Raw genomic sequence first — 21,954 nt, 5'->3', positions numbered from 1 at the left:
ATATGCCGCTAGTGTGATATCGCCTTAAACATTGCTGACATTTTGTATGGTAACATATCTAAAATAAAAATTGTCTGTGCTTGTGCTTGACACTTAACTGACAGTTCATTACAATCAGTGTTGGATGATAAACGTGAAACTATTGGGAAAATATAACGCGCTATTTAAATATATTATTGTTTATGCGTATATATCGTTTTCACTTCATTCAGTACTCTTGATTTTAAAATCTGATCAGTTTGGACTTTGTTTAAGATAGTTGTGTATATTTCGTCCTACATTTATTTGGGTGATGCATGAGACATGGATTTTCGAGTGTAGATAATAGCTGTTCCTCTTTCTGATACTGCCACATAAACTGCTATCATTGTAAAAAGGAAGACATACATTATCAAGATGTGCGGAGGATTCACCTGCTCTAAAAACGCGCTGATTGCGCTCAACATTCTCTATGTGGTAAGATATCGAACAGTTTTTGACCTTACATTGGAACAAAAGATTTCACAAATGTACCCTTCACACGGCATGTGCATTTCTCTGGCCTCTAAATTCTATTATGTAAAGTGTAATCTGATTTGGGCAATGCTCAAAATTTAGGCTGGCTGGACTTAAAGTAACATGAAAAATGGGCTATAATTTTCCAAACAGTATTTTACAATATCAAAGCTGCCGAAAGTATTTTTATAATTTGAATTATTCAATTGAATAAGTAACCCAATTTTGTTTTCACCTTGTTGATTCTGATTTTGATAGTATAGGAGGTGGGAACACTAGGAGCATTTAAAGTTCTTTGAAGGGGCTTAAATTATCTTGAGGTTGTTCTATGCAGGTATATTATTAAGAAGAAATGTTTTACCTATTAATTTTAATTTAGCATTTTGATAACTTACTATGGGATGATGATGGTATTGAGCCTTAAAGTTAGAATGAAATTCTTAATAAAAATCAAATATCTGATTTACCAAAATGTATGAAACAACCAATTTCCAATCAATCAAAATGATTATTTAATTTATTTATTGTTTGTTAATTTTATTTATGCATATTCTGTGCTAGTTCCATATAAAAAAATGTTCAGTATGACATTTTTATTATTGAATCTGTACTTTAAATGCCACTTCACTCAAGAGAAATCTTTTGTTGCAGCTGTTTAAAGATTGTTACTAAGTCCCATTGAATCCATATGACATACAAAAACCTAACAAAACATGGCAAAACAGTGTATAGTTAGAATTTTTTAAAGTAAAAAGAGCTCTTAACATTTACATATCTTAAAAAAAATATCTAAAATAGACTATTCTCAATGTGCACATAAGTGTATGTAAGACTTTTCCAGGTGGTGGCTTCGATCTTGATATCTGTAGCGGTGTACGGGCAGACATCGTCCCTGGTGAACACCAACCTGCCCATTCTTGGGGGCATACTGGCATGTGGCGTCCTGCTCATCTTGATATCGTTGCTGGGCATGGCTGGGGCTGTCAAGCATCATCAAGTTATGCTGTTCTTTGTATCCTTTGGCAATATATTTTTCATAGTAGATAATTGATAGGAAAATTTAAATCAGTCTTTAAGGAAATGCAAGGAATTATCAAAATCTGCTTAATGATCATTTCTCTAATTGTAAGTTTGACATGTAATGTATGTGTATATTATTAGTAAATATGAATATGAATATCAATGTATGTATATGCATATTAACATTGTTTCTTACCAATAATGTGGTTTAACAATTTAACGTGGTGGACAATTTCCTTAACCACTTAATCAGTACATGGTGATTCTTTTCCTGTTGTTCCTGGTACAATTCTCAGTGGCCTGCGCTTGTCTTGCCGTGAACTCAGACCAACAGGAGATGTTGGCTAAGCAAGTGAGTACCTCAAGTCATGAGATAGCTAATAGTATGGAGGTAATAATAGGGAAATTTGGAAATTGACAGTGTTCTAGTGTAAATAATCTTTTTTTATTTAAAGTAAAGGCATTGCTGATTAAAAGTGACTTCTAGCAGTCCACCACTTCTTTTGCTCCTTTAAGCGTTTTTTTTGCCCTTTTAAGCGTATTTTGTCCAGGTTAAATACGCCCCTGAAAACAGGCAGGCTTTCGCAAACGTTTAGTATCAAGATTGTCTCTATATGTCTTTATCGTATTTGCAATATTAGAACAATAGAGACGGAAGATCATACATTTTCCATGTTCACAATAGCCTCTTTGTATTTGGTATGTGTATGTATAGTTCGCACACGAGCTCCAGGCGGCGCAAATATCATGTGAAAATGCTGTGCTTGAAACTATCGTTATTACTCCAGAGGCAGCACGTCGAACGTATTTGTCTTGCTTTCTCTTGGAGACTAGGATATTGAAGGTTGATTGTTTCGTAGCAGGAAAATCGGTGGCAATTGAGCACTACTGCTATCTTCACAAGTCAAATCTATTCGTACGTACAATTTCAGGGATGGAACAAAGTTAACACTGAGGTGAAGAGTCAGGTGCAGGAGAAATTCCAGTGCTGCGGGTTTGAGACCAACATTCGCCCCCTTAATGCCACAACTGACTTCCCCACCTGTGATGCTGTCAATGTAAGTGGAAAATATTTACGTAAAACACAAATGCTAAAGTAGGTACTCGTAATATGCGAGAAGACCGCCTGTTGTTTACCTCTGTCCTTATGTATTATGTGTGTTTCCTTGTACATTTATTTTGAGGTGGTGCAATATAATATATTTTTCCATACTAATAAGGTTCCTTTTCATATATAGTTTCCAGAAATATCCACGATAACGTCGACAACAGTGATTCTCATACTACGTCATTCTACAAATGTCTAATTCTAATAGCTTACGCAGTGACACATAATCACATTAAAATAATCGCATTATTTCACATTAGTTCTAACAGTAATAAGGTTTGAGAATGGTTAGTTAACCCTTGGGTACCCAGATATTGCGGTGGCCTATGTCAAACACGGTACAATACAATAGCTAGTGTCTGACCGAAGTTTCGGCTTCGGCAGATTTCGTCATATAAATCATGTTTCGGCCGAAGGTTATTTTAGGTCTCGGCCATAAGCTGCTGAACCTTTCAGCCGGGCTGAAACTGTATTTTCGGCAGTGTCCGGCGGAAGTTTCGGTTGCGGTTTCGGCATAAAAATCCGTTGTTCCGACCGAAGCATCGGTTGCAGCCGAAACTGGGCATAACCGAACACAACACTATTACCCTTTATTCACACCTCAAAGAACAAACAGTCAGATAAGTAGAGGTTCCCGACCACCTTTCATAGTGGAGATAATAAAAATCGAAACCCTAGAATCCGACCACGCTAAGTTTTCATGCAGGTATGCATTTTCGCTGTCAAGTTGGCGCAAACTTAGCGTGGTCTATTCTACTACGCCTACGCAAAACAAGACACACTTAACCATTTTTTATGAGTGCCACATAGACGGTTGCCATGGCCGTAAGATGAATTTCCTTATAGCTGACGATCGGATGGCTAGGTTATGTATCTGTAGGTACCAGGATCACCTCGCGGCCCACATAAAAATCTCGGCGTACCACTATAGATATCAATATAACAAGATAAAATATAAATATTGTAATATTATAATTTGTGACTAATTGTATATTGTTTTGAAACTTTTGAATTGTATGTTGTTTATGTGAAATAAAATAAATAAATAAATCTTCTTTAAATCATTTGTTGGCATTACAGAAACTTTGCTGCATAAACTCAGTGGACAAAGACTGTGCTTGCGCCCCCTGCATGGAAAAACTCAAGGAGCGTATCGACTACGCCTTCAAGCTATGCGGAGGCATCGGTCTATTCTTCAGCTTCACTGAGGTACTGTATACAATAGACTCCGCTTAATACGATCACGTTTAAGATGATTTCCCGCGTAATACGCCTTTTTGCACTGGTACAAATTGTTTTCATACGTGTTTTCACGGTTAATACGCTTTCTCGTTTAGGATTTAATTCTATTTTTTTGTTCCAAAAATTACCTACGTAGTAAAAAAGTATACAGACCAAAATAATAACAATGTACCACTAGAATCTTCTTAATTGGGTTTAACTATATTTAACTATTTGCTTTGATATTATTTGTGATTTTGTTATCTTGACACTTATGACGCTCAGTTTGTGAGATGATAAAATTCAAGGTCTGAAATAATAATATTGTTTTGTAGAAATATACTTTTTCGGCTGGTAAAGGTTAAAATAATTTTATACGCATTAGATCTATTGTTTAGGTTAGGACATGAAACATATTTGAAATATATCATGAATGTGTGTGGGTGGGGAGATAACTTATCTATTCGTAGTGTCAGGGACGGGACAGTTATATATATCTATCTATAGTAGTTTGCAACATCTTCCAAGGGAGGCAATAAATATCTTCACGTCATATTTTGTCTAACTGCGTATCTTTTTCGAGAGACTTCGCTTTGCTCTTCGACTTATTTGCGGAAATGTACCAATTTATAGTATCTTATACTTTTAATTACATTTTACATATGTGCACTAATCTTTAATAATAATACTTTTCTTAATGCTAAAGCATGCCACTTTGATTTGTTGAACGTTTTCATGATCAATATCTTCACTCTGGAAAAATACTCGATAAATATTTATTTGGTATCTTATTTTCATGTCATTGACCTGTTGTTTTTGTACATCGTATAATCTTATATAAGATGGTATGGATGGTTTATCGCCGATAATTAGGAACGCAGTAGAGTTTTGTAGGTATAATTGAATGACTTCATAAAATGTTAAAAATATATACTCGAATAGATATTTGAAAATGATATATGTAAATCATATGAATGAATCGGATAATTCATTATTGAATTATGCAACAGAGTTTTATTTTGTTTATGTTAATTGAGAAACGAGTTTGTTTTGTTATTATGGCGGTATGTGATGCACCGGACATACAACATTCTTAAAGCCAGGGATACATTAGGGGACAAATGTCCCGCGACGCGTGTCGGCGACATGTCAAGCAAAGTCGAGCTATTTTGCTTGACGTACTTGGCGACCTCGTGCGTCTTATGTCCGTAGCGACGTCAGGTGAAGTAGTGCGAGTTCGCGAAACTTCGCCCGACATCTCAAGACTTATTGCAACATGTGTCGCGCGATGTTGCCTAACATGTCGAGCGAAGTCCGGCAACGACGCGCCACTTCACTCGACTACGCTAGCGATACGTGTCGCAGGACATTTGTCCCCTGGCTTTATCTTTTTTCTCTGCACGTAATTTTCGGCTGTTTTGACAGTTGCCACAAAATCGAAATATTGTACAGTTTGCTTAAAAATAACTGAACGTGTACTAGTAGGTAGGCCTTTTCAATTGAGTAATGTTTGCATATTTTTAAGAACCGTGAGGCCGACTAATTATTTTTTGAAATGATTTTGACACGACCTTCTTGATTATTGACGCGCACCTCACGCAAGACTTTCACTTCATTTCGCATGCATCAATCAGCGTGAGCGATGTTCAAGATCGTATCATAGTGATATCAAAATCATAGCAAGTTTTTCTGGATCGGGCTCCGTGTTGACTTTGACGGTGATCACAACCGTAGGAATATAGACATAAGATTTTATTTCCAGGTTTTTTTCTAACATATTGATATTTCAGCATAATTTAAAATATTTCAATTTACGCTTGCTAGCGACAAAAAGATGTAAATACTTAAAACAATAGAAACGCCACCTGAAAGTCGATTTTTCGGTTATCGTACTAATGCGGTTTGATAATAACCTTTATCTTCAAGACGCGAATATTTATTTTACTTCTTGGTGGCTTTCTTTATTGTTTCAACAGGGATCTCCAAATGTAATACTGTTATTGTGTTTATTACCCATTCTGAAAACTGCACTATCAAGTCAAATGAAATATTAAAGTTAGTTCATACTACACAATGTTCATAAATACTTCACCTTAATCCATTGCAATAAGGTGAAAAAAATTATATATATTTATGAACTCGACTGTACATAACTTTTGGAAATAGTACTAGATTGTCACTTTTCCAAACTCTATAATAACTCAGGAACTAAATTATATAAAACCTAAGTTCCTTTAGTGATCTTTCGAAATGACAGACTCAACGCTCTAAGATATTCTCTAGCAGTCTGTTGACTGGGTCAAACTGAGACAGTTAGTTTGGTTCAGTATTAGAGCCTGATTAGAGAGAAAACATGGCGCCATGGGGACCTAGTCAAGTAACAATCTTTTATACGATAATCCAACCGAAACTTAAATAATGTATGGAAATAAACACATGATTTTTCGTTCCCAACTGTTTATCTCCACACTTTTTCTTACTTTTCGATGGACTTTGTCGATAAATGTATGGGTAGCAGTTTGGATATCTCTGTAAATTTGTAAAGGGTTTTTTCGCTAACACACTATCCACGGGCATGCATTTGTGACTAACAAATGTTACTTTCCAGTTTCTGGGTGTGTGGTTGACAGTAAGATACCGTAATCAGAAGGACCCGCGCGCTAACCCCAGTGCATTTCTCTGAATGATCCGCCGATACGGACTCACGGCGTTTGCTAACTCGAGGTGGTTGACGCGTTTGTGTGTTGCTTATGCATGCTTTATGTCCGCACTTATAGCACCTACACTAGGAGCATTCCATGAAATTGTCTACCGTTGTTCCGTAAAAACGCGAATTTTCTGTAAATTTTCTGAAACTAGAGTTTCCTTTTCTGTGACTAATGGTCGAAAATGTGCACGCTTTAAACCCCAAAAAAAAAAGTCGCAGCACAGGTACTAAAATGCGTCCGTACGAGACAGCCCTTGGAATGCTCCACTAGTATAAGCTCCGTTTTTATATTCCGATCTGGGATACAAAGACAAGGATTAGCTATGGTCCAAATAAGGAATACTGCAAGTCTTCTTTTATAAGTGTGCCAAGACAAATGCATGCAAAATAACAATGGAAGAATACTAAACAGATATAGTTGAAATTTTCTGATGTGATTTTTTGTGTGTCTTTAATGGAGGTCAGCTCCCTTCTTCGGTGTCTAAAGCAACAATGTCGGTTAAAAATCAAGTGTATTGTGATATTATTAAGGTTCAAATTTATGTAACGGCTTATTCGAAGATAACACGTTTGGGCGATGAATGATGAAAATCCACCATAACAAAACGTGCTATCTCCGAATGAGCTGTCACATGAAATTAAACCCTATGAATAGGATGGTAAGAGTACTGTTTGAACGGGCTTGTTCTCATTCACTTATGACAGAGTCAGTAGCAATAGCGTAAGAAACCGCTGCTAAAAAGGAGCAATACCCTTTGTTTAACAGATTAGGGGTTTAAGCTCAAAAAATCACCTCAGAAAATTTCAACCATATCGTAGGTGCAATTTCGCTCGTATAGAGCAGCAAGACCGAGTTGCATTGTACACCATTTTATACTATATATCCAATCCAGGCAATCCATAAGTCCATGTTCAATTGTTCCTCCCTAGGACTCGGTTCTATTTCATATTAATGAGGCTGTGGACGAAACTGAAGTAAGAAGTGCTTCCAAACTAAATTAAGGGAGCGCCTTTGTGTGGTTACCGCAAATCGTCTTATATCTATGCTCTAGTTGGGGTGATTTTTACGACATAAACACTTATAATACTAGACCAGTAGCGTTCAAATGGACCCCTAGTGTTATGAGCTAGGGCTCCGATTGTAGATATTTTGAAAATGTGTAACTATAGTATTTTTGGTTCAAGTCTTGTTGAGTAATGGTTCGGGGAAGCCTTAACTCATAACATAAAACTAGTTACTAGTTAGTCAGCAGCAGGAGTATACATTGATTTATTCGGAGTCTATAACTGACACGTATGTATTGGTTAACAGTTAATATGAGTTAGAGCCTATTTTCCCTTAGACTTAGTCATCAAATTCATTAATACATATCTCACTGGCTCTCGTCCAAAAAAGAAATAGTTTGCTATAGTCTAAGTATAGTCATCTTTTTTTTCTGTCTTCTGAAGCACTTGAATATCTATACTTGCTTGAGTAAAAGTTTCCAAACGATAGGGCGTGCCCGTCTGTACTTCGTTATTTTATGATTAGAAAGAACTCGTTACAAGGAGGCATGAAGTTCGGAATCAGGCACTGAATGCGGTACAATTTTGAAACAAGTAATGTGATCGTGTTCGTTGAGATCACTCCATTAACCGTTTAAAGACTTTAAACTGTCTATTGAAATATCATGCTTACTGCTGTGGACTCCACATTCTGGAGTTCTTTCTAATGCTAAAATGATACATAATGGCGCCTAATCAGCTGGAAGCAGCAGGATTTGAGGCTGACAAGCTTTAACGTTAAATCGTTTTTACCATTAATTGGTTCTTTGTACCTGAAGTTTTTCTGTCCCTGAGGGGGGCACGACAAAAAAATTGGACGAATTATTACACGGATTTGATAATTATGACTTCACATTGACAATTGACAATCTGAACTTATCGGTCGCAAGATGTGTGGCGATTGTCATAGTCAGATAACATTGTCATGTTAGTAAAAATGTGGATGTATTTCATCAAATCAACGATTGATATAATTGTCACCTGACAGCTTAGGATTTGAAATTTACACTACACTTCATTCCTGTTCCAAAAAAGGTCTTCAAGATATATAGCTATTAGTAAAAATGAAAAAAATATAAAAAGGTTGGGCACATAAAGTAAATGTCACTCATATTTCTTTGTACTAGCTATTTTATATCAAAAGTTCAAAACCCTTTATGTTGTAGTTTTGCTTGTAGGTACTTAAATATGAATACTGCTCTCACGGCAAAATTTATTATTTTCTTTGACAAAGTTGGATTACGATTAAATATAAAAACATGTATATCAATACATCGGCTCTTCAGTCAAAAATATTGTGATATTACTGCTGCAAGCATGTTTCTTGTATGTATGTCTTTTTTATTGCATGCAAATTCAAATTATACGCTTCTTGCTATGGCATTATAGAATTAAAATTATTTTCGTTGTCTCGTTTTCTGTCCCCAGAAATGTGACGGAGTGTAGCTTTTTGTATGAGATGAAAGTTATTTTTTGATGTTCCTCGTGTAAATTATAATCTACAGCTAGAAAGATATGCAATAGCACTCGAATTTTTTATTTATTTATAGAAGACACAAATACAAGCGAGACAAAGTGGTCAAAAACAAGACAACGAAACGAATTTTGAGCCTTAAGCGCGCCGGCTCATGTCGCCTTTGGCCTTCTTATTTCATGCTTGAGCTTGGAGCTTCATTGCAGCTAGTCATACAACATTATAGTTCTGATAATGCTACATTGATACGCTTGGCAAGTCTCGACGAGCATCCACAATCATAAGCGTGTTTGGCTTGGCTTGCGTGAGGTTGCAAGAACTTGTGGCCAATCCGGACCAGTGTTGGGTTTTTGAACACAGATCAAAGGAATATTCAACCGGTCCGAAATACAATAACGCACTTGCAAGCGTGTAACTGGCATTCAAGCGTTTGCACAGGCTTGGATCTCGGCAAGCGTGTAAATGTATGAGTTTTCTTTGGTATCATCATACTATTTACAGCATTAAGAGCTACGAGTAGGTCTGGGGTCGGCAAACTTTTGAGAAGAGCCAAATGCAGTTTAAGGAAACTTAAGAACTCTCAAAGGTTAATTTTATGGGTGACGTAAGGAACGGCAATTGTATCTCTAAAAGAGCCGTTCGTACTCCATTTTTGAATACGCTTGCGCAGCGTGTAAAACATTAAGTTTTATTAGCCTTGCGTCATTTAATCACGCTTTAGTAATTCGATTCTTAGTAGCTGTCTACAATATATCAAAAGACGTAAGAAAATATTTTTTTGGCTCTTGATATACGCTGCTTCTATATTGATGTGACCGTTGTACACATTGCAAAACTTCCAAGTTTAATTTGTGAATTAATAAGCAGGAAAGCATTGGCTTTTTTCTACTTGCCACGTGTATGCATACTCATCCTTGATAAGTATAAAACTAACTTTACCTACATTGATATCTAAATGTTTAATTTGCATGCCTCTCGATGTACTTTAATGTAAATAGCACTTTACGCATGACAGTCTCACTTTATTAGCATGCACTTATGCATAAAATGTTATTGTAACAAAGTGTACGCGATAATTGTAATTTACAGCTTAGCTCAATGCGACGAACGCGATTAAAATACGACTGAATTAGATATGTTATGATAGGAAATTGACACTTTGTTTTAGTTTGCAGTTTTGTTTGTTAATACGAATTTCGTTGCATTGTGGTAAGTTTTCCCTGACTTATTGGTTTTGGCCTGAGGTAATCTCGAAGTTTGAATATTATCCCTTGTATGATTCTTGCAAAAATGGTTACTTGATTTCTTGCACCTACTTTGCTTACAAAGATGATCAACCTAAACTATAATTTGGGAAACCAATAACTGTTGCTGCTCGCAAGCACGCTGTGGCAGTTTTACATATTTCTTTTTCTGAACTTATGATGATATAAAACGAAAAAAAATCTTTGGTGCTTAGGTTTTCTAGACTATAGTTTATTACTCCTGTCGTTGTTATATTCATCTTTTTCTATCTTAACATCGACTGTTATTACTTAAGAGCAAACAAAGTTAACTTCTGAGTGAACCTCTTGGCCAACAAACTTCGTGCAAATATTGTAAAGTGTGTGTGCTTGCAGCTCTTCGCCGTGTGGCTCGCCCGCCGCTACCGCAACCAGCCTGACCCGAACTACAAGGAACCTCACGCTATTTTCCCGAGGAAGAACTACTTATACTGAGAAAAACCGATAATTTAGCCCCTTCACTATTTACGCGGTTATCACACTGGTGGGGATTTGTATGCCGCTCCGGTGCCTGAACGTGACGGCGTTATGCCCGAATATAGCCATGTCCCGCTTGCTCGTCGGACCGGCGTGCAGACCCGCATCCAATGTGAAACCGCCTTAGAAATACACAAGTTTTAGTTTTAGATAGTCAATGAAATGATGGGTGGTTATTTATTTTCTCTATAATGGATTAAAACGCATTTGTTAATCAGTCAATCATTACAAAAGTAACTTTTTAAATTGCTGATTTTATCACCTATGCCCTGTGTTAAAAACCTATAACTAAAAATTGTACAAGTCTAAACCGGCAACACTTGGCCTAAGCTTCGCGCTTACGCTGGATTGTCAATCGGTTTAATATGTAAAATTGGAACTTGTAGCTTTACACTTGGGCGCTGAAAACATAACTAAAAAATAATACTCTATGACTGACGTTATCATTATTCTGCTCTTAAATAGGGCGACCCATGTCTATGTAAAAAGTCTTGCCAGAATGTAAATTAGACAAAAACACTTTACTAGTAAATCCAAGCGTATGGTACTGTTCTTGTTGCTATCCTTGTATACACACTTTAGAATAATGTTATCTGCGAATGTTTGAAAACCCTGGTAACGGACCACAAGAAAAGCTGAAATTGCTTTTAAATTGACAAATTAACTATATTTGACGCTTTATTTTACAGTTTGGTGAATGCAGTGTATGTTTACGTTGAATCCCCTCATTTATAAAATCTCTGAACAAACAAATGCCTATTATGGTCATGTGTTAAAATTTGACCATGGTCATCATCCAATTGGTTCAAGTAAGGACGCTAAGCACGGAGAATTTCGTATATTAACCCGCCTTTTTCTAATATCTCTATTGCACGTACATTTTATATTACTGTCTCGCTCATGATGCCGGCGGTCAAAGCCACAAGCAATATAAATACGAAATTTTTCGTGCTTAACGTCCTAACTTAGACGACAATAGATACATATGACCATAGTAGGTGATATCTAGATGTTCTAGATTATTCATCTATTTCCTATAGATACATAGACAGGCAAGATAAATCATAGAATTACTCAATATTTATTAATACTGTCTCGACTTAATTCCGAATTAGTTGTGGTCCTTCATTTTAACTGATCGTTTGCTGTGTGTCTGTATCGACGAATACAAAATATTGTAATGTTACATTATTGTAAGACATACGATCTCAGGACGACTTTTCCGCGTACAATGTATGGCACATTTTCATTGGTCGAACAGCACTTTTCATTGGCATACGTGGGTATATTTTCTTCTATTCTAATATGAAAAAGGAATAAGAAAAATACAAGGCGCATTGTTAAAAATGAATTCTCGTAGACTACGTCTTTCCCAACAGTCCCTAATCACCAACTTGACATTTGTGATTAACATGTCATGACGTTTCTTTGTTGATACGTGGTTAAAACTCTCCAACTAGTGTAATAAGGATCAGATGAACACCAGCCCCCTTTTTCATTAAGTTGACAATTGTCACCTGACAATGACAATTCTCTGTACACTTCGGGGATCACATTTAATTTGGAATTTGGATAGGCGTCATCAAAGCATATCGACTTTGAAATATCTGAATTGTTATTGTCCCTTGCAATAGTCAAGTTAATGAAATAAGGACCAGTCAAAAAAGGTTATTTGATTGGTTGAGTGACTGAAACACTGTGTGGTATTAAAATAACCAAATGAACGTTTGTCCAACATTAAAGACGTGAACAGACTAGTCGCCCAATTAAAATGCGCCCTCAGAGATACGATGGTTGATTCCTAGCAAATAGTATGTGTAAGTTGTACATTTGTGTACTAGTCAGTAGTCTAATTATTTTGTAGTGTTTGTGGATCCTTCGCTTCCAGTATTTATTGAATGTCAAATTGAATGATACTTGTCTACGCCTACGTAGTGTTGTTTTGTGTTACCAGGCTGCTATTTTTTCTTTTTTACAAATAACACGGCCATAGCAGGCAAGTCTCGTGCTTACATTTGATGCTTATTAGTAAGATCTAAACTGCCACACCGGTACACCCAAAATCACTCACATTTTTATAAAATGTACTCATTTTATAAAAATGCACTCACTTTATAAAAATGCATTCATTTTATAAAAATGTGAGTGCTACAAAGGTAAAAAAGTATGCATGCTCCAGACTCCAGAGATAATTCACGAAAATAGTTAATTTTAGTGGTGGGTGGCCGTCGATGTGGGAGTGTTGACCTTCTTTTTGAAATAAAACGGATTAAAAAATAAAAATTAGTTTTACTCACTAACTGCCGCATGCACTGATAAATAAACGTTACTGTTTAAAACTTATTTTTATTTATTATGATTTCCGTGTAAAATAATAAGCTTTAATTTTATACGCTGTTTTAACGATAAATACTTTATTTTCGACCAACGGTTTCAACATTGTAATCAATTCCCTCGTTTACTGGTGTTTAAATGTATTTTTTATTTTTTTATATATCTTAAGTCTTAGTAACTTCTAGTGATGATTATTATTAGGTTGCAAATTTTTATTGGAAGTAAGAATGACCATGTCGATAGGTATATATAATATTAAAATATATGTTATATCGTAAATTATTAACTAATAATTACTTAAACAAATATTGAACCATCTACTTTTAATAATATATATGATTTATATAAGTTATCATAAGGTACAATTCAAGTATACTTTTTTGTGATGTCCCTATTATTATATTATAATTTAAATTGCGGGTTAATCCTATTTAATAAATGTAAGTTTTAGATTTCATGCTTGATTCTTCAACTACATCTTTACATTTCGGGGAAATCAAGCAGCAACGATAACCAGCAATAATTGTCAACAATATTGATGGCGAAATTGTCAGTGTCAGGTGACAATTGTCAAGTTGGTGAAATAGGCTCCTATTTCACGGATTTGACATTGACAATATTATCATTTCTTTTATCGACCCCGAAAATTGTCAAGTGTTGACGGTCAGTCTTGTTTCATCATCTTTACAATTCAGGGAAATTAAGCAGCAATGACATCCAGCAATAGATGTGAACAATATTGATGGCGGAATTGTCAGTGTTAGATGACAATTGTCAAGTTAGTGAAATAGACTCCTATTTCACGGATTTGACATTGACAATGTTATCATTTCTTTAACTATGTTAGGCAGTAATCGCAGACGAAAGACATTAATTCCTCATTCCGTTAAAGTCCAGATTATCTAATGCATGTAGTCTTATTTAGAGGTTTCTTCAGAGACATACCCTCTTTGAGAAGACATTCTTAAAGTGCTTTATTTTATTAAAAGTATATCAGTAATTATATTGTGTAGGTATATTAGCAATTTGGACTTGTATAATTAGTGTACGGTCAGCAGTTGGATGTACTTACGCGATGGCAGTTCTTAGTTTAGGGCATTTATTCGTGTGATGAGCATGGATATTTGTTCCTGAGTCCCGTGTGTTTTCTATGTATTTAAGTATTTATATATTATATATATCTTTCTCAAATTACCATCAACACAAGCCTTATTGAGCTTACTGTGGGACTTAGTCAATTTGTGTAATAATGTCCTATAATATTTAAAAAAAAAGACCATGACCATACTTATTGTAAGAGAATAAAAGGTTTTCTCGCCAATCTCAACCGTAAATTTATCTGCTGCTGGCTGTACCTCTCAGTGGCAAAGAGTCCAATATTTATGTAACCTTAGATCACAAATCACTTGCCTAGATAAATGTATAGATAATGTAAGACCAGAAACTTCTTGCCTCGCACAGCTAAAGTAGTGCTAGTTTTACCATAACATTAACTTTTTATGTACAAATACATTAAAAAATCTGCGAAAAATAACAAAAAAAATTTTTTTTGTCGAAATTTACTTAAAAGTCACAACATTTTTTCCTTCTTTTGGCCTCAGAAGTGCGTGGTTAAAATCTTTCGAGTTCTAAGTCTGTTTAGTCACTAGTTTAGTTAGCCCTAAAGAGGAATTCTTAGTTGGGATTTTTCCATACAAACGCTTTCGACTGTTTCCTCCTTGGATTTTTAACCTAGAGCAATCATTTTTTCAAATAAGACCAAAAACATCAATATCTGTGCTGTTATTTTTGCTTTTTGGATTATTTTATTTTGAAGAAATTTACAGCGCCTCGAAAATCGCAAAAATGGCTCAATTGAATTGGCTGCAAAAAAGGCGCTGTATACAAATATGACAACAAATATCCAAAAAATCAAAACATCACGGCATAGATTATTTCTTCCTCTTGCAGTTTCCAAAATTTCATAATGTATGGTTGTGTTTTTGAGGAGAAAACAGTCGAGAGCGAAACCTAGATATTTGAGTTTTTTGCGTGGGAATTTTAGTCCGAGCTGCAGTTGTCCTCATCGCACGAACGCACTCCCGCCCACCGCAGCGCGACAGCTTCAAAAATTTGAGATTTGAAAAGTTGCTCAGCTAGGAATTGCTCTTAAATCGATAGCGGCAACATAGGTACTTGCCATCATAATTAAAACAAAAACACATTTCAACGTACAATAACAATTTCGGTTCGAAATCAAATGGCTAGAAAGGAATTTCAAATGGTGAAAAGGTTATCCAGTTCGTGTCATCCAGGATGACGCGCAGATTTGTCAAATCTAACATGACATTACGAGTCAGGGCTTGCGTCTTCGTGAATGACACGATCTATAATAGGCTTGTCTTGAGGACGCTTTGTCACTGCGTGGTAGTTTTCTGAGTTGACTTAGCCAAGCCTTAAAGATTCGAGCCGTTGAGACTTGTACCCGCCGCCAGTATCAGAATTTGAAAATCGTCTATCGGCTTCTCTGTCGCTCTACCGTAATAGGAATTCAAGTGACAAAGATGCCGATAGACTATCTTCAAATTTCAATGTTGTTTCTTCTGTAAACCAAAGGTTTTAGCATAATAATATATGGTACAGGTTAAACTAGCTGATAAGACTACCATCGAGAGTTGTTACTGTGTGTCGAGTATCGTTCGAGTTGTGCCCTTCCAGCTCCATGTATCTTCTCGGAATAAAGTGTGTTGAGCATTACTACTTGTTTTAATATTAATTACTAGTGACTCTGTGAATCCCCATGACCTTAAAAAAACAGAATCAAGAACCAGAATCCATAAATGCCTATCTATACCCAGCAACATAATATTATTTATACACGGCGCTCTTAGTACATTTTTGACTGACACATTTGACACGTTTCACCGACAGCTGTCCCTTCATAAACAGCTTTGAATATTACCCAATTCCAGTGGGGCGACACTGATTCTTTCGGGCATTATCGGCTCCGTTCGGCTCTGCATTGCTACGAGCAATTATCAGGATTGGGACAACTTGACGTCCCTTTGCGTGCACAACCACAGATAACTTGAATTTTGACAACCCTAAATAGCTGAAAGCCGAAAGATACATTAGAATGGGACAGCATGATTCGTCCCTGAATCACTGTCAAACTTTGGTTTTGTAGGAAGTGTCATTTCTTTACGGTAGTACTATTATTTATTCTCTGCCAATTACACAATTTCCAGCTATAAAAAAGCTATGATAGGTTAGCAGTTCCCAATATGTAGTTAATCAAATGTTTGTCTGCGTAACGTTAGTTATGTAACAAATGCGATTTTTTTGCAAGCCCTTACTTTCAATGAACTGCACTGCAACATAGATTATATTTATGCTACAATCAGATTACTAGCCTCTGTTACATGCTGGTACTTACCGGGGATAGTAATAAATTGGGTGCTGTTCACCCGAGTTAGGTCTTCAACACACGGAACGTAAGCGTATTGTAAAAACGTTACGAGCACGAGATGCTGGGCACTAAGCGTCACGCGAGCGCGGCGAGTTTTATAAGTGAAACTGCTATTATAAGTGAAACTGCTAGCTTAACAGTCCAGACCAGACGCGATGTATTTATTTAGTATAATTTTATTTTGACACTTGGAGAGACTTTACACCTCCAAATCTTATTAGTATTATTACTCTGACATTGGGAATCTATTATATCTCCAGATTTAATGTATTTTTAACCATAGAGATTATACATCTCTATTGTATTGTAGTAATTATTTATTTTAAGATTATTAAAATGTAATATTTACCCAGGTATTGGCTGTTGTATTTATAAATGTTATGTATTTTGTATTGTCTTGTCCCTTGAGGCCTACTTGCAGAATAAATGTTTGAATTTTGAAATCTCATTATTAGGCGAAATTATGGCGTGGCGTCACTGGCGTCATGTCATCTTAGTTTCTCGTCAGATGAAGATTTTTTATTGTTTGATTATTGTCAGAAGTTTTTTTTACGCCTGTATTACGCTACGCCTGTCGTAATGAAGACAGAAATCTCATACGCTACGCTACGACGACGCTTCTTGTGCGGACTTGTTTGAACTTATTCGTGCTCACTGCTCGTAGCTCTCTCGTTTTACGCGCGTATTAGGTACGCTCCGTGTGTTGAGCAACTTTTCAATCTGTTCATTTCGAATACGAGAAAAGTAAAATACCTACTTGCGTATTGTGTATTTTATAAAATATGACTAAAAAACTAAATATATTGTATATAGTATTTTTCAGGGTACTTTCAATTACGAGTAACATTTTAACTTTTTAAGTAACCGTTATTTATGGAATAAATCTTATCAGAATGGAAATTATACAACAAATCCATTTAGACAGTAAATCGCCCTAGCTAGCCTAACTTAACCTAGCTACTACCTAGCTACCTAGCTAGCTTTTTCTTGTATATTTTTACTGAGGTGTGCCAATAAAGAGTATCTATTCTATCTACTTTAAGCCACTTTCAGATCATGAGAGATGAAAATGAATTTGAATGCCTAAACTGAAAAACAATTATAAATGGCCTGAAAAACAACTTTGTACGCCCTGCAATCTTTATATCCATCCCTCGGGAGCCCATAAAAAAGTCTTAAACAAGGAAAAGAGCTTTTCATTACTCTGTAGGATTTGTAATTTAATAATGATCCTGTTGTAGAAATTAGGAAATTAGGTATTTTGTAAAAATAGAGTTAAAAGAGATGTTTATGACATGAGTGTTTTATTCGAAGTAGAGGTAACTAAGCAAATCAAAAATATATCAAAAATAGAAAATAGAACTAGAAAACTAAATATTTGTCAGCACAAAAGAGGTTACAAACTACAACAGCCGCCCTTAATCGAAGTTGTGCCTGACAAACACAAAAAAAAACAAAGAAAAACTTAAGTTTCTAATCCTAAGTTAAGTATACACCGTTTATGTACTATAGGTCCTAGTGGCTTCGTAAGTACATCGGCAGGCATATCACTACTTTTGATATACTCTAATTTAACAACGTTATTTGACACCTTTTCCCTAATAAAGTGAAACCTGACGTCTATATGCTTCGTCCTGTTGTGGTGTACAGGATTTCGAACGAGGTTGATGGCACTCTGACTGTCAGAAGCTAAGTTAACTATATGCAGTTTACCTGTTATCTCATAGATAAACCGACGTAAGTAGCATGCTTCCTTCGTGGCAGACGCTAGTGCCATGTATTCCGATTCGGCTGATGATAAGGCCACTGTAGGCTGCTTCTTGGACTCCCAGGATACTGGACCTCCACTTAACTTGAAGGTGTATCCGGTGTACGACCTTCTGTCAATCGGACAATTTGCCCAGTCCGCATCACAAAAGCCTTTTAAAGGTTCTCCACTCTTCCTGTAAACCAAGGAATAGTCTAAAGTACCCTTCAGGTACTGCAGAACCCTTTTGGCAGCATTCCAGTGTTCCTTAGTAAAACACGTATTAAACTGACTTAAATAGCTTGTAGAGTAAGCGATGTCGGGTCGTGAGTTTACCGTCAGATACATGAGACACCCTAATAAGTTCTGATACGGATAAGACTCACCTACTTGACCATCAGTTCTTCTTTCCATATTCTTTTTAACTAAAGGAGTATCCACAGTCTTACAATCCTTCATGTTAAACTTTTCCAATATTGAAAGAATATAATTTCGCTGGTTTACTTTAATACACTCGGAATTACATTCGATTTGCAATCCTAAATAACATTTTAATATTCCGAGATCTTTTAGTGAAAAATATTTCAACAAATCGTTTTTGACAGTGCCAAACGTTGAATCTGATTGAAAGAATACTATAATGTCATCGACAAAGATACCCAATATCACGAGTTCCTTACCAAAAAGTTTCGTATATACGCAAGGCTCGGAAGGAGTTCCTATAAAACCTATTTTTAAAAGCGTTTCGTTTAACTTTTTGTTCCATGCTCGCGGTGCCTGTTTAAGGCCGTAAAGGGATTTCTTCAGCAAACAAACCTTGTTTTCTTTGCCTTTTTCGATGAAACCCAGAGGTTGCTCCATAAAAACTTCTTCTTCTAAATCTCCGTTTAGGAACGCGGTATCAACGTCTAAGTGCTTCATTCTTAATCCCACCTCTGCAGCTATGGCAAATAAAGTGCGGAGGGAAGAATGGCGAATCACTGGTGCAAATGTCTCATCGTAGTCTACTCCCTCGACTTGATGAAAACCTTTTACGACGAGTCTCGCTTTATACTTCGTTATATTACCGTACGCGTCCTTTTTAATCTTGTAAACCCATTTACATGGTATGACCTTTTTATTAGGCTTATCGACTAGGTCCCATGTGTGGAGTTTTTTCAGTGAATTATACTCATCAGCCATAGCATGTTTCCACTTATCTGCATCATCGGCATGAGTAGCTTCATAATATGTCGTAGGTTCGCTAGAATCAACCGTCGACACATTGTAAGTTAGGAAATCTGGTGGTTTCCTATCTCTTGAGGGGTATCTCGGCTCAGGGAGAGATTCCACTTCTACAGTTGCTGTCTCTTCATCCGCACTAGGTAGCCTTGGTTCACTGAAGGGCTCTCGCTCTTCTGTAGATACTAAATCTTCGGCACTTTCTAGATTTATCGGCGAAGGTGATGGCGCCGCGTCGTTACTTTCATCACAGTCATAAAATTGACAATCTTGACAGTTGTCAGACTCGGTCTCTCTTTTATCTTCAAAAGATAAAATAGAGTCTGAGTGTACCTCAGATTTCGGTGACCTCTGTTTTAGCTCTGTAAAACAATTCTCAAAAAAGGTTGCATCTCTGGACATAAACATTTTTCGTGGGTAAGCAGGATGCCTAAATACGTAAGTACCTGGATTTTTTGAATAGCCGACGAAAATCACTTCCTGTGCCTTGACATCTAATTTCCTTCTGTGAGATGACGGTATATGGACAAGTGCTCTACATCCGAACACCTTCAGGTGACTAAGATCACTTCTACGACCATACCACCTGTCGTAAGGAATTTGTCCACCTAAGGCTCGATGAGGAGACCTATTCTTCAGGTACACTGCAACTTGGAATGCGTCTTCCCAGAATGCTTTCGACAGTGAGCTTTCAGCAAGCAACGTCCGCGCCTTCTCTGTAACTGAACGATGTGTGCGTTCCGCGACTCCAACCTGTTGAGGACTGTAAGGCGTTGTCGTTTGATGCTCAATACCTTTTGAAGCAAGGTAATCAACAAACTCCTTATTAACGAACTCCTTACCTCCGTCAGTCCTAACCGATTTTATTTTCCTATCTAGTTGATTTTCAACAAAAGTTTGAAATAAACCAAATTTATTTTTGACCTCTGTTTTGGAAGAAATAAAATAAGCAAACACCTTTCGCGTATAATCGTCTACTATCGTAAGCATATTCCTATTGCTTTGAAAAGAGGTCGTAGACACTGGTCCCATGAGATCCATATGGATCAGCTCTAAGGGGGAAGTAGCCCTATTAAACGCTACCTTCTTGAAAGGTTTCCTCGCTTGTTTACCTTCCACACAAGCGATGCAACTATTTTTATCTACTACTGAATATTTTACGCCTACCTCGTGATTCTTCAGTTGGTTCATGCCTATGCGACACAAATGTCCTAGCCTCTTATGCCAAAGTTGATAATTATCCTGACAGTCAGAGTGCACATCCTTTGTCATATAATTATCTGCCACATTCTCGGGAACATTGACAGTACCGTCTAAAACGTACAGTCCACCACAGGGCGAGGCATGAGCAACAGATTCACCTGTAAAACGAAAATTATCAGATTTATAAAAATTACATCCATTAATATCAAAAACACATACAAAACCCTTCTCAACCGTTTTATGTACAGACAACAAATTAGCTTTTAAATCTGGTACAAAATCAACATCATTAATCTTGTTGACCACGTTCTCGGGTGTGTTTATTGAAATATTTCCAATTCCGCAGCACTTAATTTGTTCGCCATTTGCGACAGTAACGGTACCTTGATTCTGTATCGTAAAATTCTGAAACCAATCTCGTCTAGAAGTCATGTGTCTAGTACAGCCCGAGTCTACATAAAAAATGTCCTTGCTTGAGCTACCAGAAGTATTAAGTGCTGTAAGTGTCATATTATTAATAGTTACTGCATTGGTCTTTTCCTTCTTGCTTCTCATTGGACAGTCTGGTCGTTTATGTCCAGGCATCTTGCACTCGTAACAAATAATATCCTTCTTCTTTAACTTCGGCTTCTTTTTCGCATGAAAAACGGATTCTGATGGCATAGCCGCATCTTTAGACATTTCATTTAGCAGTTTTGTCTTAACTAAGTCTGTAGTCACGTCGACATTACAGTTTTCTAAAGCCATAATGAGAGGTTCGTATTTTGGAGTGAGACCTCCCAAAAGTATTGCAGCAATAGACTTATCCTCTAAGACTACATCTATATCCGCCAGATCCTGTGCGGTTGACATAACTGCGTTAATGTACAGTTCCATATTCGAAAAGTCCGACAGACTCAACCTGTATATTTTTCGCTCTAAAGCTAGCCTTCGTCCCATTCCCTTATCCTCAAAAGCTTTCTGCAAAGATGTCCATGCTTCGGCTGCGGTTTTTGCACATCTAACATGAGTAATTGCCGCACCATCTACTGTCAAACATATCTTTGCTAGTGCTTTCGAATCTTTTCGTACCTTTGTAGGGGCAGGGGTCGTGTCTCCTTCTGGGTAGCCACCGATTGTTTCCCACAGATCCTCGTGCAATAGGTAATTGCGCATCTTGAATTTCCATACAG

At 36.6% G+C, this 21,954-nt stretch overlaps 1 protein-coding gene across 2 annotated transcripts; it reads left to right on the top strand.

Annotated features, from left to right (window-relative positions):
- The first annotated feature begins 96 nt into the window (after positions 1–96).
- LOC133515378 (tetraspanin-13) lies at positions 97–15,899 on the top strand. Of its 2 annotated transcripts, XM_061847908.1 has the most exons (7): positions 97–456; positions 1,337–1,507; positions 1,769–1,867; positions 2,448–2,573; positions 3,704–3,832; positions 6,453–6,568; positions 10,689–15,899. In XM_061847908.1, the coding sequence occupies exons 1-6, from the start codon at positions 397–399 to the stop codon at positions 6,525–6,527; spliced, it is 660 nt and encodes a 219-aa protein (XP_061703892.1). In that variant the 5' UTR covers positions 97–396; the 3' UTR covers positions 6,528–6,568; positions 10,689–15,899. The 2 variants fall into 2 exon arrangements, with proteins under 2 accessions (XP_061703892.1, XP_061703891.1); XM_061847907.1 differs by lacking the exon at positions 6,453–6,568 and having other exon boundaries at positions 105–456.
- The last annotated feature ends 6,055 nt before the right edge of the window (positions 15,900–21,954 follow it).

The sequence above is a fragment of the Cydia pomonella genome, chromosome 2 (genome assembly GCF_033807575.1).
Source record: "Cydia pomonella isolate Wapato2018A chromosome 2, ilCydPomo1, whole genome shotgun sequence".
Lineage (NCBI taxonomy): Eukaryota > Metazoa > Arthropoda > Insecta > Lepidoptera > Tortricidae > Cydia > Cydia pomonella.
The sequence above is the reverse complement of the archived record's forward strand: the minus strand, read 5'-3'. Positions and strand labels throughout refer to the sequence as shown.

Excerpts from the sequence above, each read along its gene's own strand:
- LOC133515378 (XM_061847907.1), top strand. The coding sequence starts at position 397 with ATGTGCGGAGGATTCACCTGCTCTAAAAACGCGCTGATTGCGCTCAAC. Across the intron at positions 457-1,336 it reads CGCTCAACATTCTCTATGTG|GTGGTGGCTTCGATCTTGAT; the intron begins GTAAGATATCGA and ends AGACTTTTCCAG. Across the intron at positions 1,868-2,447 it reads AGGAGATGTTGGCTAAGCAA|GGATGGAACAAAGTTAACAC; the intron begins GTGAGTACCTCA and ends GTACAATTTCAG.